At 46.3% G+C, this 15,837-nt stretch overlaps 1 protein-coding gene across 8 annotated transcripts in view; it reads right to left on the bottom strand.

The window, feature by feature from the left end:
- LOC121567538 (MAP/microtubule affinity-regulating kinase 4-like) overlaps positions 1–15,837 on the bottom strand; it is a 50,769-nt gene that overhangs the window by 22,771 nt on the left and 12,161 nt on the right. For all 8 annotated transcript variants that reach the window (XM_045217581.1, XM_045217577.1, XM_045217576.1 and 5 more), the window contains exons 2-4: positions 13,543–13,740; positions 12,886–12,939; positions 1,350–1,398 (exon numbers count right to left, since the gene is read on the bottom strand). In XM_045217581.1, coding sequence (XP_045073516.1) covers positions 1,350–1,398; positions 12,886–12,939; positions 13,543–13,740 — 301 coding nt within the window. The remainder of the gene's footprint in view (positions 1–1,349; positions 1,399–12,885; positions 12,940–13,542; positions 13,741–15,837) is intronic.

The raw sequence follows: 15,837 nt of genomic DNA on the forward strand, positions 1-15,837 counted from the left end.
CCCCGACGAGGACGTCGGTCCCGAGGAGGGGGATGTGTGATGTCACGAGAGGCTGTGTCCTGGAGGGACGTTACATCCCCCTGAGGTGGCTGCAAACCCAGACAGCTATGGCTCCATCTGCTGGTATGGTCGGGAACTCCACCCCTCTATGGCCAATCTTCCCACGCAGCTGAAACAAATGAGGAGCTGATGAGCTGAAGGTTTGTTGAAGGGAAGAGACACGGTCTCCAGGCTGGGCTCTCTGGAGGACAAGAGTGCTGCACGTCCACTTCCATGAGGAATATAAGGATTTGGAGATACTTACCTTTGGGAAATACTCACCTTTGGATATATGCACCTGTGGAAATACGTGTGGGACATTTGGAAGGACGTTTTGCTGGGTTGGCCACTAGCTGCAACGTGGAATACAGTAAGACTGGGGAAAAGTTATTTGAGCGAGGGAGAGTTATGATTTTGGATGTGGAAGAGACATCCCTGAACTGTTAACCCTTAAAGAGCCACCAGAGAACAGAATTGTGTTATACTTTCGTTAGTTTCCCAAGACCTTTAATAAAATCCTTGTTTTGGTTGAACCTGGTCTCCTTGCACTACTTGAGCAATCCCGCTGAAAGCTGTGTAGCCTCTCGTGACATCACAACATTTTAGTCATTTAGCAGACGCTCTTATCCAGAGCGACTTACAGGAGCAATTAGGGTTAAGTGCCTTGCTCAAGGGAACATTTACGTCATTTAGCAGACGCTCTTATCCAGAGCGACTCACAAATTGGTGCATTCACCCTATAGCCAGTGGGATAACCACTTTACAATTTTGGGGGGGGGTAGAAGGATTACTTTATCCTATCCCAGGTATTCCTTAAAGAGGTGGGGTTTCAAATGTCTCCGGAAGGTGGTGAGTGACTCCGCTGTCCTGGCGTCGTGAGGGAGCATACATACAACAGTATGGTACAGCACAGTTTATGGTTCAGCTGCATGCAGTATTAAATGTGTGCATTATTAAAAAATGGAGGTAGTCTACTTGTCCTGGCTTTACATGAGCAACTGCACCCTATTGCTTTTAAAGTGCACAATTTTTTATCAGAGCCCATAGGGAATATGGTGCTATTTGGGACACACCCTCTGGCCATTACAGGTGCATCGCGAGGGGGTCTGGGTGTCCCTAAGTGAGACTGCATCCCCCTGGAAAGGAGGATTATTTTGAGCTCATTGGGGGACTATTGTCCATATCATCCTGACAGTAAAGGGGAACATTGCGTGAGGATGGGTGTTAGGCTGATGATGTTCTGGGGTCGGGTATGCCCTGCGGCACTACACTCTGAAAGCTGGGGAGATTAGTATAGCAGAGATGCTTACCGATATTTGGGTGGTTGAGGCCTTTCATGATCCGTACCTCTCTGAAGAGCTGGAGGACAGAGAGAGAGCAGAAGCGAGTTAAAAGAATGTCATTTCATTATTCAAGTCTTTCTTTCCCCAGAATTGGAACTCTTCACAGTCACACCGATATATATAGCGCATGTAAAGATAGGCAAGAAAGTGTGGGTTGGTCATAATATAAGAACTGTACACCAGACACAGGCGGATAGGAGGAGGTTAGCCCGCATCCACCACTGTCACTCATTTATTCATTCATAATGAAGCTCAGCTGCTCCCCCTCCAACACTAGCTAGCTTCCTGCTAATTAGAGAGAGGACCACTCCAGGGACAGCCTGACTAGACAGAGTGCCTCTCCCCCTGGGCAGAGCCTCTCTCCCCACAGGACCCCTCATCCATCATGGAGGTGCTGCTGTTTTTAGCATCTTCTCGTTCTAGAAATGGTGGGGACACCACATCACAGTCGCTGCAGCGGTGGTGCAGCACGGGCACCGTCTGCCGCTACAGTGTGTGATTCAACGCCCTGCGGTTATGAGGTGACACACAATCGTATATACACACTGTCGCACACCCACAATTTCACACACACACACACACACACACACACACACACACACACATAGACGGCCCTCCCTCGAACACAATCACAAGCCTCCTTTCCTGGTTGTGGCATCTGCTGTAAGTTGGGAAACTGGGAGCACTGACGGCATACATACAAGCATCTTGGGGATAATTATAGTGTATGTGTGCACCAGCCCACAGAGTCCTCTCTTTTAACTGTATATGGTGAGACTGGGTGACGAGGCATCGGCCTGCTCTGACCATGGAAAGGGGAATCAGTGAGAGACTGTGTCATAGGGGTTTGTGGAAAGGGGAAGACTTCAATAAAGACAGAAATAGAGAAACACACAGTTAGATTTCACAATGTATGAGTGAGCAAAAGCAAGAGAAGGAAGGAGAGTAAAGGAGAAAGAAAGAAAAAACACGCACAACGGATGGAATGTGCTGATGGTTGTGTGAGAAGGCGGCCAGCTTCCTTAGAAGTTCCAGCCCATTCTTCCAAAACGCAGAGTGTCACCCAGGGAGCTGCGTCTCACCCCTTCTGTCCCTCTCTCTCACTCTCCCTCTCTCTCCTCCCCTCTTTCTCAGCCCCCTATGCTCTAACCCGTCATTCCGGCCTTCTGCAGCAGCTTTCAAACAAGTGGAAAGTTGTTAGGATGATCTATATATTTTGGGTTGCCTTGAGGACAGAGGGAAACAGAGAGAAGGAAACTGGGAATGATTCAAATGTGTATGCCTCAGGGACTGTGCAAGCAAATGACTAATTTCTCAAATAAACATGCACAAACAGAACGGAGCTGGTTGGTGTACAGTGTCCTTGTAAGTGGGGTTCAATGATTTCAATTGCGCACACGCACACACACACACACGCGCGCACACACGACTTGGATAGCATCCAAGAGGTGTTCAAAAACAGCCGGGAGCGATTCCCATGTAGCCAGACAGAGGCATCGTTCCGTCGGAGCGCGTAAGCATACTTACTGAGGTGAAGCGCTTTCAAAACAGCCAATGTTTCTCAGTTTTCAGACCACAATAATTATATAAACAATACTATGACAAATATCTAGGGATATGGCCAGGGGGAGGTGAAGTAAAAAATATGAACATAGATGATGATGATGTTTGGCTTTTGCTTGTTTGTGGTGTTACTTACAAGGGGAAAGTTCCACCATTGCATGATGTAAGCATGACTGTCTACTTCCTGGTAGTCATGTAACAATACATGGAGGATGTCATAATAATGCGTGTTGCCTGAGGCGATGCATGAGCCAACCTGCAGCATGTACATTACCAAACAGATTCCTGGTATTCGCACAATTGGCCCAGCGTCGTCCGGGTTTGGTCGGTGTAGGCCGTCATTGTAAATAAGGATTTGTTCTTAACTGACTTGCCTAGTTAAATAAAGGTACAATTAAACAAATTAAAACATTACAAATCTATGGCACCGCATTGTCCCAAGGACAAACTCAATATAGCTCCTATCGTCTGAAAAATAGCCACGCTCTCCCTTTTGTGCTGTTGCACACAAAATGACCTACCTAAACCAGTATGGAGACATGTTTAAACAAAAACACAGTATGTGATGCAACACAAGATATTGATCGGTTTGTCGCTGTGCCACATGATTTTGAAGCAGGTGGTGTCCACAGTCCTACTTTCGTTTACCAAGTGCAACTTCAAGTAGAGGGATAGTTTAGTGTTGTTGTACTAATATCTTGTGCATTTGTATCCATGAACCTGCACTGAATGTAAATAGTTATCAAGACCCAACAAATATACAGTGGACTATAGGCCAGTGATACTTGACTGTAGGATATAGGCTAGTGAGATGAAACACTGTACAGAGAATCCATGTCATTGAAAGAATTTAAAGGCAGCAAATCTGACTCACTGCTTCCCTTGTTATACATTTTTCCAATGCCAAAGTGCAGGGCAGCTGGACGCAACCATAAATCTGCTGGTGTGCATGTGTCCCGTCCCGTACAGACACTTGTCTGAGAGAATCAGCCTGTGTGAAGCAGACGTTACATAATAATGCGGCTAATGTGGACCAGAGCTACTGTGAGTGCCACACAGAGTACACAAGTATACATTCAGTGTCCACAAACACACCACACAGAGGGGATGGCATATTATAATGTATATGACATGATGCATCTCCATGCGTGAACATACAATCCAAATCAAACACACATCCCTTGAGACTGTCTGTAATTGAATTGAGAAGGAGAGCAGAGCGCATCAGCTGTTCACCTGAGCTCTAAAGATAATAATCAGATAAGCCCGTCTCTCCTCTCCTCTCCTCCCCCGCGCGCCTCCTTACTTCTTTTCTCGTCCGTCATATCCCTCTCCCTTCTACCTACCAGTTTCTCCCTCTCTCACACGCCCATAAATGACTTCCTGGTCAATTCCCTTGGCAATGGCCCTACGTCACTGTTGCCATGCCAATCCAGGTCCTAAACCCAGACTGTAGTCTTAGTCCCATACCCAGGCCAATCTCTTCCCAGGGGAGCTTCTCCACCCCACCCCTGCCCAACCATGCCCTGCATTACCTGCCACCCTCAGCACATGACAGGCCAAGGGAACGGACAGCCCATCCACAGTATGCATCTGTCTAATGCAGTCCTCCCTCCTTCCTCTCTCCCCATCTCATCCCTGCACATCCCTCTCACCCTGTCCTTCACACCGGAAGCCACTCTCACTCTGAAGCAGAAAGCACAGAGAGAGCACAACAGGGCAGAATGAATCAACCTCTGAGCTCCCTCTGGTTTTTCTCCTCTGTTGTTTTGCATGGGGATTTGCACAAAGCAGCTTACTAAGTTGCCTCTCTCTCTCGTTCTCTCTGTGTGTCATTGAGGGCCGAGGTTACCGTTGGGTTAGTCAGCGGTGGACACAGGCGGTTGTTGAACACAAGGCAATGTTTTTGTCTGAGCTGCATGCCCGCGGGTCTCACTCGGACCAGTTAATCCAGGCCTTGTGTCCGAGCTCTCGCCTGAACAATCACACGCATAGTCGCATACACACACAGGCAAAGTATGTCTGCACAGGACAAACACATATACACTCGCTATACCCACACACAGACATTTCTGTAAATTGCTACAACAAATATTTTACACAACCACATTACGCACGCACAGTCACACACAAGCACACCCCTCCTTCGCCTGACCACACTGTCATGCGTCCAGAGAGAGACAGCGAGCGAGAGAGCGAGCGAGAGAGAGGTAAACGGAACACACAGGCTCCCCTCTCAAACGACTCAGCAGAGCCACTGATCAACCTGCTGTGTCTCTGAAAGAGACGTCTATCCACGCCAACGGCCAACCCAGCCATCGCCCATGAATGACTGCTCCTTCCCTCCCTGCATAAACAATAACATCTGATGCAAGTGCCACTGCCTACACTGTCCCTAACCCCCCCCCAACTAACCAATAGAATACCCCTCCACCCCTACCTCCCTGCCCTAACCCTCTCTCCCCATACACCCCAGCCCCCTCCCCCCTTCACATCCCTGTGGGACCCAGGCTGCTCCTCCGGGAAAGGGGGTGTGATTATGCAGAGGAGAGGCCTTTCATGTTGGACACAGTGGAGAGGGGCGTTTCAAGGCACCGGCTGTTGTCAACATGGCCCCTCAACAGAGACCTTGGTGATGGGGGGCAGACCTGGAGCTTGCTCGTTACAAGCCGATCTAAAACCACACAGTCACTGTGGAAGGAAGGGCCTGAGAATACACTGGGCCTGGTTGGGGCTGTGTGGTTTCCAAGGTGTGTTGTGGGGAGAGAACCATCTGACAGGAAGATGGCCCAGAGATGTGTACTGTGAAGACAGGGTGATAAAAGCATCATTGGGTGGTGGGGTTCTACCACGGGGGGGGGACCAGACAGATGGCCCCAGCAGGGGCAGCCCCAGGGGCCAGGGCTCAGGTGCTTCCACCCAGATTGAGTTTGCCCAGTGTAGCACCCATATGCATGAGGGTAGATTGGGTTCAAAGTTCAAACACACATTGGTGACTGTTTGTGGCCAAATTAGTATGGCATAATTCCAGCCAGCCTCAGCTACAATATACCTTCAGTGTTTAAATGATTCATGGCCGGTAATAATAAGCAATAGTTCATTCCAGGACTGCACCTCATGTTTGTTTGACCATAGTTTAGGATTGGATGCCCTATAATGTAACTGTAACACTGAGAAGCTGACAGAGTCAAATCTACACAGAGCATGAGGTAGTACAACCTTTACTGTTTGGCAAGCAATAAAGCACATCCAGGTCACATTCCTGTCCAGAACTACAGCAATTGGTTTCAATTGTTTCCTGTAAAGGGTAGCAACAACAGTCATTAGATCCCAAACAGAGAAGACACCACAGTCCATGTCTGCATCCCAAAATGGCACCCTATTCCCATACGGCTCTGGTCAAAAGTAGTGTACTATATAGGGAATAGGGTGCCATTTGAGACGCACACCATAGGCAGCAACTCAAACTGGATTACTCCACATATTCTGACCCCTGGATGAACAGAATGAAAACTACTCTTCCCATCATCCTTCAACAGTGTGGGAAAATATCCTGCCCCCTCTGTATTAATTCCTTTAATATCTTAATGATACACACTACCCACTGATACACAAACATACTGTCAGGCAGCGTCCTTATCCCTTTCTCTAGAACACACACACACACCAACGCGTGCACGCACACACACGGTCTGTGCTCTTTGGTTCTGCCTCATCTCATGGTCGCTTGCTTTCTCAGGATCCCAGCTCCAGTGCCCTGGCCTCCTGGAGGCCCCCACCCCTTCTGTGTTCGGCTGTCCCCATTGTTGGTCTGTCTGGAATGCTGCTCCTGGCTGAAGGGGCCTGATAGAGGGACAACCCCCCCGCCTGCATCCCTCTCCCAGCACCGGATGGCTGCCTCCCAAAACCCTTTTGGTTCTGAAAGTAGCACCAGACTCTTTTGAAGGGTTACCCTCCCCCCACACACACGCTCTCACACACAGACGTATGCACACTCTTGACAATGACAAAGCTTGAGAAAATCTTGACAACATCCAGACCAGAGAGAGAGGTGGAAGATGAGGCGAATAGGGGGTACAGAGTCTGAAGGGTGGGTGAGGTATGAGGGACAGAAGTGACGTGAAGGATGACAGAGATGCAAATCGGGGTTTAAAGTTAAAGGGCCTAGTGTGGAATAGGTCAGAGGTCGGGACTAGGAATGAGTGAGAGGTAGAGATGAGGGGTGTGGTAGGAAGGAGACATAGGGGGAGGGAGGTTGAAATGGGAGAAGTAGAAGAGACATGGGGGGGTATTTAGGGGTATGAGATAGAAAGGCATGGGGTTGGTAAGTAGTTGGGGGTGTTTCAGATACATGAGGCGGTTGTTTTAGGATGGGTGCAAGTGTCTGTCCTGCTCATGACTCTGTGGACCATGCTGAAGCTGCTGGGAAAACACACTGTGTGTGTGTGTGTGTGTGTGTGTGTGTGTGTGTGTGTGTGTGTGTGTGTGTGTGTGTGTGTGTGTGTGTCAGCTGCCGGGAATCCCCTATGCAGCCCCTAATGGGATTAGAGGGAGATTGAGTGAGTTTGGGGGGCGGTGGGCCAACATGGAGTATTGCTGCTGCAGCCCTGCTGTCACTGTCAGATTAAAGCCTGCAGACTGCAGCCAGATTACCCTAAGCGTACTGCAGCAGTGCAGCTGGCTGGGAGGGGGCGGAGCCTGGACCCTTAAATCACCTGCCGCCGCTTCGGCGTGGGACACTAGCTACTGTGGGGGGCCCAGCCTCCAGAGAGACCCAGAGAGTACATCTGTGGTTACTCTGCAGTGCCTGAAGAGAGGTGATGAGAGAAGGGAGGGAGGCAGAGAGGGATAGATCGAAACTGGAAATAAAGTGGGAATAAAGTGGGGCAGGTGACATATAGACAGGGAGAGGAGGTCAGAGAATGGGGTGAGAGAGGGAGGGCGAGATAAAGACAGGGTGGGACAGGGGAATGTTGCAAAACAAAAGAGAGCGGGATAGAGAGGGGAGGGACACAGTGTGGAGAGAGAGAGAGAGAGCGAGACAGAGAGAGAGCGAGTCACCTGGTACTCTGGTCTAGTGTGTCCTGAATGGGAGGAGGATAGTGCTGACAGGACAAAGGTCTGCCCGTTGCGCTACTGCAGCAGTATCCATCCACCAGCGCACCTCTGCATGCAGAGATCACAAACGACCCCCGTTCCCCTCCCTCCCTACATCCATCCCCAGTCCCTACCAGACAACCACTCAACACTGTGGGTGTATCGTTAATGGCAGTCTACTCTCTAAGTAGGCTCATAGGGCTCTGGCCAAAAGTTGTGCACTATATAGGGAATAGGGAGCCATTTGGGACGCAGTCTGGACCAGTTATATAAGTTATATTCTTCAAGAATCAATGGCTATATCATTACTTTAAAAGTCCAAAATGGACGTACCAATCGAGATCGCCCCTTTAACTCTATGGTGGCCACTTCATCACTGAAAACTTGAGATGGGAGTTTCTTGCAAGCAATAACAAAAGGTCTACGAATATGTTTACTTAACAGGATGTCTGCAAAGCGATACTAGCTAACTAATTGTGAATAGTATAATTTGCAGTGGCTGGTGCCAGCCATATCTGTATCCGCGACAGACAAATAATACCTTAAACAGAGCCACAATCAATAGCTGTGTGTTTTATATTGATTTGATTGTCCTAAGTAAGAGCCTTCTCCTGTTGTGCTGACAGGGTGGCAGCACAACGAGGCTAAAGTTTGTTCAGCAGATGACGGTTTGATCCGAATATGTGCACCGGACAAAGATCACCTCATCAGATGCCTGTGAGAAGATGGTTGATCAAAACATGTTCGCCTAGCAACAGGGAAGAATGAGTGTGATGTCATCTGCATCAATTCTCACATGGGAGGTGTGAATGCGTCACCATGCTCATACAAAGCCTACAGCGGTCTCTAGAGGAGCCATCATCAGCACGTATGGAACCTCTCAGTAGCAAGTGGACAGATTATGATGGGTGACTAGGGTTCCGTCTCAAATGGCAACCTATTCCCTATATAGTGCACCAAATAGTGAATAGGGTACGAAAGGGACGCACAATGGGAATAAGCCTGTGTATGTGTGGTCAAACCAAGCTCAAGCCTGCTGATCAATTGCCTCAAAATGAGGAGGGGCATACATACACAATTCAATACATGTCTCTGTCCTCCATTGGTTTTGTCTGAAGAAAGCCTACTACAGTCATACGAAGTCGGGCCAGCATACTAATCTGATTACAGCTATGCAATGTATCTATACATACATAGGCTCCGTCTGCCCATGAACTCTGACCACACTGGACAGTTATGCGCATCGCTCCATGCTTAAATAGAAATCCACTTAGTTCCACTGAGGGGCAACACATGATACAGCAGCAGCACAGTTCTACATTTGTCTCTCATGTAGGCCTATGGACAGCAACATTATCATTGCATAGTTGTCAATGTTCCAAAATCATTACCCCCATCACTCCCATTGATTTTTAGCTGGTGGTGGCTAAAGTTAGTAATGGCTGTTTAGAGAAAACAGAACTATGGATTATAGGGATGTGCATATTTCCCTTTCAAGACGATTCGATACGTATCTAGATATATGGACTCCGATACGATACAGGAACAATTTGTTTTAGTTTGAAACTATTTGGTGTGATTTGGTGTGATTAGAGAACGTATGTGTGTGTTTGGTGTGTGTGTGTGTGTGTGTGTGTGTGTAAATGATGTAAGTCTATGGTGTATGTACACTACCGGTCAAAAGTTTTAGAACACCTACTCATTCAATGATTTTTCTATATTCTACATTGTAGAATACTGATGAAGACATCAAAACTATGAAATAACACATATGGAATCATGTAGTAACCAAAAAAGTGTTAAACAAATAAAAATATATTTTATATTTGAGATTCTTCAAATAGCCACCCTTTGCCTTGATGACAGCTTTGCACACTCTTGGCATTCTCTCAACCAGCTTCACCTGGAATGCTTTTCCAACAGTCTTGAAGGAGTTCCCACATATGCTGAGCACTTGTTGACTGCTTTTCCTTCACTCTGCGGTCCAACTCATCCCAAACCATCTCAATTGGGTTGATGTCGGGGGATTGTGGAGGCCAGGTCATCTGATGCAGCACTCCATCACTCTCCTTCTTGGTAAAATAGCCTTTACACAGCCTGGAGGTGTGTTGGGTCATTGTCCTGTTGAAAAACAAATGATAGTCCCACTACGCCCAAACCAGATGGGATGGCATATCACTGCAGAATGCTGTAGTAGCCATGCTGGTTAAGTGTGCCTTGAATTCTAAATAAATCACAGACAGTGTCACCAGCAAAGTTCCTTCACACAATAACACCTCCTCCTCCATGCTTTACAGTGGGAAATACACATGCGGAGATCATCCGTTCACCCACACCGCATCAAACAAAGACACGGCGGTTGGAACCAAAAATCTCCAATTTGGACTCCAGACCAAAGCACAAATTTCCACTGGTCTAATGTCCATTGCTCGTGTTTCTTGGCCCAAGCAGGTCTCTTCTTATTATTTGTGTCCTTCAGTAGTGTTTCTTTTGCAGTAATTCGACCATAAAGGCCTGATTCACACAGTTTCCTCTGAAAAGTTGATGTTGAAATGTGTGTTACTCTGTGAATCATTTCTTTGGGCTGCAATTTCTGAGGCTGGTAACTCTAATGAACTTTTCCTCTGCAGCAGAGGTACCTCTGGGTCTTCCATTCCTGTGGCGGTCCTCATGAGAGCCAGTTTCATCATAGCGCTTGATGGTTTTTGCGACTGCACTTGAAGAAACGTTCAAAGTTCTTGAAATGTTCCGTATTGACTGACCTTCATGTCTTAAAGTAATGATGGACTGTCGTTTCTCTTTGCTTATTTGAGCTGTTCTTTCCATAATATGGACTTGGTCTTTTACCAAATAGGGCTTCTGTATACCCCCCCACATTGTCACAACACAACTGATTAGCTCAAACGCATTAAGAAGGAAAGAAATTCCACAAATTAACTTTTAAGAAGGCACACCTGTTAATTGAAATGCATTCCATGTGACTACCTCATGAAGCTGGTTGAGAGAATGCCAAGAGTGTGCAAAGCTGTCATCAAGGCAAAGGGTGACTATTTGAAGAATCTCAAATATAAATATATTTTGATTTGTTTAACACTTTTTTGGTTACTACATGATTCCATATGTTTTATTTCATAGTTTTGATGTCTTCACTATTATTCTACAATGTAGAAAATAGTAAAAATAAAGATAAACCCTTGAATGAGCAGGTGTTCTAAAACTTTTGACAGGTAGTGTACTATGTAGACTCCTGAGCAGAGCCATAAGGGAAACTAGGCATCTACCACCCCACTACCACTATCAGATTATGGGGGGGCAATGTAGTCTGTTTTTTGTGGTTCTGAAATCACCATCACCCACTAATTAACTTGTCATTTTTGCAGATTAAGTGTTTGAGCTAAAAATGTATCAATATTCATTGTTTACAAATTAGCTATGAATTAGCCATTGAATATATAGCACAACTTTGGATTTCACCCCCAACTCAAAATTGAATGGTTTTTTAACCTTTTGGAAGTTTTTATGGAGTGATATTCTCTTCTCCTCTCGCTTCGGTCATGCAGTACGCCTCGCACATGTGATTGCTTTCCTCGTTATGAAATTATCAACTTTAGTGTGTATATCAAAAAGATTACCATATACACTGATCGTTTAAAGCAAAACTACCAAAACTATTGCTGATTGTGAACCTGAAGAATCAAAATAAAATCTATTGTACGCCCCGTTCAGCAGGTATAACCAGAGGAGAGTTGTATCTCCGGTATATTACTTTTATTCCGGTTAAACACCACTTGAAACAGTGCATAGATAAGCCTAATATCACGCAAGCCATTTTAGCATTTGAATACTGAAGGTGCCGTGTGTGAATCGCTACATCCCTAATGGATTACAGTTTCTCCTGTATCTGAGAAATAGACTACTTTCAGGGTGAGGTACCATCTAAAATGAAGTTGTAAAATCCTGAACTTCCCCTTTAAATGGCCCTGAAATCACTGGTATGTGTGCAGCAAAATTGTTACTGCTATCCGGGATCCTTGGGACGTCCCTACCCTAAACCCTGACCCTAACCTTAACCCCTACCCCAGTGTTTACCAAACTCGGTCCTCGGGACCACAAGGGGTGCACATTTTAGTTTTTGCCCTAACACTACGCAGCTGATTCAAATGATCAAAGCTTGATGATTAGTTGATTATTTTAATCAGCTGTGTAGTGCTAGGGCAAAAACCAAAACGTGCACCCCTTGTGGTCCAGAGGACCGAGTTTGGGAAACCCTGCCTTACTCTAACCATAATCTTAACCATTTTAAATTTCAACTTAAAATGGGGTAGGAACGCCCCAAGGATTCTGGATAACAAGGACCGCAGCAAAACCATCAAAACATCCCAGACACTATAAGCTTCTGAGACCAGTAGAACGAGGTCAAAGGTTAGGCCATTGTATCATCACGTAATCTCACTGGCCAAACGTCCACCAAAACAAGCACACAGGAGTCCACTTCCTGTCACGGTATATTGATATTAGCCTAGTTGTTTAGCCTAGATACTAGCCTAGGTGTTGAGCAAGTTATCAGCTGTGTAGGGAGAGAGTGTAGACAGAGTGCAGGTCAGCATAACATAGTCAATATCAAAACAAAAACCATGACGTTCGGAAAGTTACATTCAAGCTGATAAATTCTGCTCCTAACCATCATTATCTCAAATGACATGAGAATGGTTCTCTTGATGCTGTTTGTGTCTTGTAAAACTGTGTGACCGTCGCATGCTTTGTTCGGCCTCGTTGCCCGACAAGACTTTTAATCGTTGCATCTCCAAACTGTTTCTCATGACACGCTCACAACTGCACTCACCTTCTGTAGGCTGGTCGGGTTGAGCTGGTTTTTGTCAATGATCTTTATTGCAACCTGAAACGGCGAGAGACAAATGATTACGATCAGTGATATCAAAACAGTGACATATGAAAGGGCATTTTAATAGATCCCACAGCTCAAACCCCAAAACAAACCAACAAGCCATAAGGCCCAATAAGTGACTTAACAGCGTGGTTTGTCTCGGTCAAAGCGTGAGTGAGACTAGGACTATAAATGTATATGGTTCACTACACACTGCACTCCACATGATCCCATTCCATGTCATTAGGTTAACTTGATAACAATCCTGTGGAATTATGCACCTAAAAATGTGGGTCATGACTTTATGGGCTAACGTTACATTATGTTTACAACTACACAGGCCTTAAAAGTCATGACAGACTAGAAGAACAAACCCAGTCTTGTTCTGTCCAAAATGTAAGGATCATCTCTAAAACTACAACTACCATCCATCCCTCCCATATGTTCCATGCTCTCACCTCAACCAACCTGTCAAATGGCCTATTACAAACCTCATTGGCCATGTGCACTATTCCTACCAGCCTAACCCTATTCTTCAGTCAAGTCCCCACTTCTCTACCCCAGTCTCACCCCTCAGTCTAGCCCATCCACACCTCCTGCCCAGTCCAGTCTCACCTCTTTGCCCGTCAAGATGTGCCTGGCCAGCTTGACCTTGGCGAAGTTGCCCTTGCCGATGGTCTTGAGCAGACGGTAGTTGCCGATGTGCGGCTGCTCGTCCGAACACGAGGCGATAGAGTTCCGGCATCGTGCTCCGAATGATCTGCTTGACCAACCGGTGCTCTTCTCCGAGCGGCTCGTCGAGAGAGAGGTATGCTGGGAAAAGAGAAAGGGGTCATAAACAAAATGCAAAACCATCTAGCTGCATCGCATCTTGACATCAATGGCGTGAAATCACATTCTCGGCCAATAGATGATTCTAGAACACATACAAAGTGATTTAAGCAGACATCAGCTAAGAAACTCTGGTGATCTAGAACCCGCAAATGTCTACAGGTCTGAAACTACCAAAGGCAACATTTATAGAGGGCTTTGTGTAATGGAATTGTTAATGTTGAGTGTCGAGTGGCCATGAGTAATTCATCAGGGTCTGTTGTGAATAACCTGTTAATGCTATTAGAGAAAGCTATTGGGCTGATAGTAAATACTGAGCAGCGCCAAGCTAGCTAACAGGCTAACACATTAACACATATGGGTTAGCAGTGGCTCATGAGGCCTATGGAAGCCAAGGAAGGCAGCTAATCTCATTCCACCCCACATTGCTGGCATTCTTCACATGCATGCTCCTCTGAGGTCATGAAATAGAGACGGGTGGTGTTGTGCAACTCGGCATCTCCTAATCGATCTGCTCTGGAATGCCCGACACCACACTGTAGCGTACGCGGAGCTGCGTTCGCACGCCATCGCGACATGACGGCTCAACATTCCTCCTACACGGTGCCCTGGCTCGTTGGGTTACCCATCGCAGCATGTTCCAAGTCAACAAAGCATAAACTGAGAGTTTGGATAACACTATCTATAACAGCATTTGGTTGAATAATTTCAAATCCCTATTGATGTTTTGAGAATAGTTTGGATAAGAGTCATAGCACGGTGTCCCTGAAGCAACAGTGTCATTTCAGAGAAGTTACACTTCACAATGTAGTGTCACTAATGACCTCATGATACAGTGCCAACACAGGAGCATTAAGACAAATAGAGGGAGGAGGGAAGGGAGAAGTGGAGGGACAGGGTTACAATATTTTTAATCAACTGAATAATTTAGGCGAGGTGTGGTGATGGAAGGGACATGTGGGGCCCCTAATGGAATAGGGCAGGAGAGAGGGTGCATTCGGATGGTTTCCTTTCCTAGTGACTTTACCTTGACCTCCTTTGAAAAGATCACAGTGTTCAAGGTAAAGAGGGGAAGAAAAGTCACTGAGGAAAAGTGAGAAGAGGATAGCGTTTGAATGAATCTAACCATCCTCATTTACGCCATGCTCACTCCGATGTCACTGAACTGAAATATAAAGCATGAATGAAGAAACATTAAGGATTTATTTACCCATATTTATTTAGGAACTCACAATAATTAAGATAATGATGATTTTGTGGTATTTAAATTGTGTTAAGCCAATGCTTGAGAGAACATCCACAAATTAGTTTAACCTGTCAAACCACGTCATTATCTTTAGGCGGAGTTATGTGAACATTAATCAACAACGCTTCCGCAAAGAATACTCCTCTACATCCTTGGCAAAAGAAAGGTAGGTAAGGACTGATAGAGCATCCTTCTGTTGTTCATTCAATACATTTGAAAGCGGTTTTCCAGGTCACTTAAGGCATTAGGAACTTTAATTTGCCTCAAATAACTATTCGAATGCACCCAGAGAGATAGACAGTGAGATTGAAAAGACAGATGCAGGCGGGGTGAGGCTCACGATCTCATCAGTAACCAACCGTAAGCACACCCAGTTCCCAGCTTCAGACCACAGCCATGTGTATGCATAGTGTATAATAAAGCATAGTGTATAACCTTCAGACAGAATAGTGCACACTAACTCCCAGGAGAGATCCCGCTGCCTGACTGAGACGGACTGTCTTTCTTTAAAACACACACGCAGAGACACCAACTCACACACACGCACACACACACACACTACACTATCATAAATGTGCAATGCACACGCAAGCGCACAAGCCTTAACCCCGGATCAGCACATCAGGCGAAAGAGCATTTGGTGCTGCATCAGACTACTCTTGGCAGAGTCCTTTCAACCCCTCCCCATCCCCCTCCCTCCCTCCCTCCCTCCCACGCCCTGCCGCAGTCTGGTTCATCACTCCTCTCATCCACCTGTTCCCATGTCGTGTCCCTCGCTCGTTCGCTCCCACAGGAAGGAGGAGACCTCCTATTGGGCATCGCCTCCGACCGAG

Source organism: Coregonus clupeaformis, chromosome 6 (assembly GCF_020615455.1).
Source record: "Coregonus clupeaformis isolate EN_2021a chromosome 6, ASM2061545v1, whole genome shotgun sequence".
In the NCBI taxonomy this organism is placed as follows: Eukaryota; Metazoa; Chordata; class Actinopteri; order Salmoniformes; family Salmonidae; genus Coregonus; species Coregonus clupeaformis.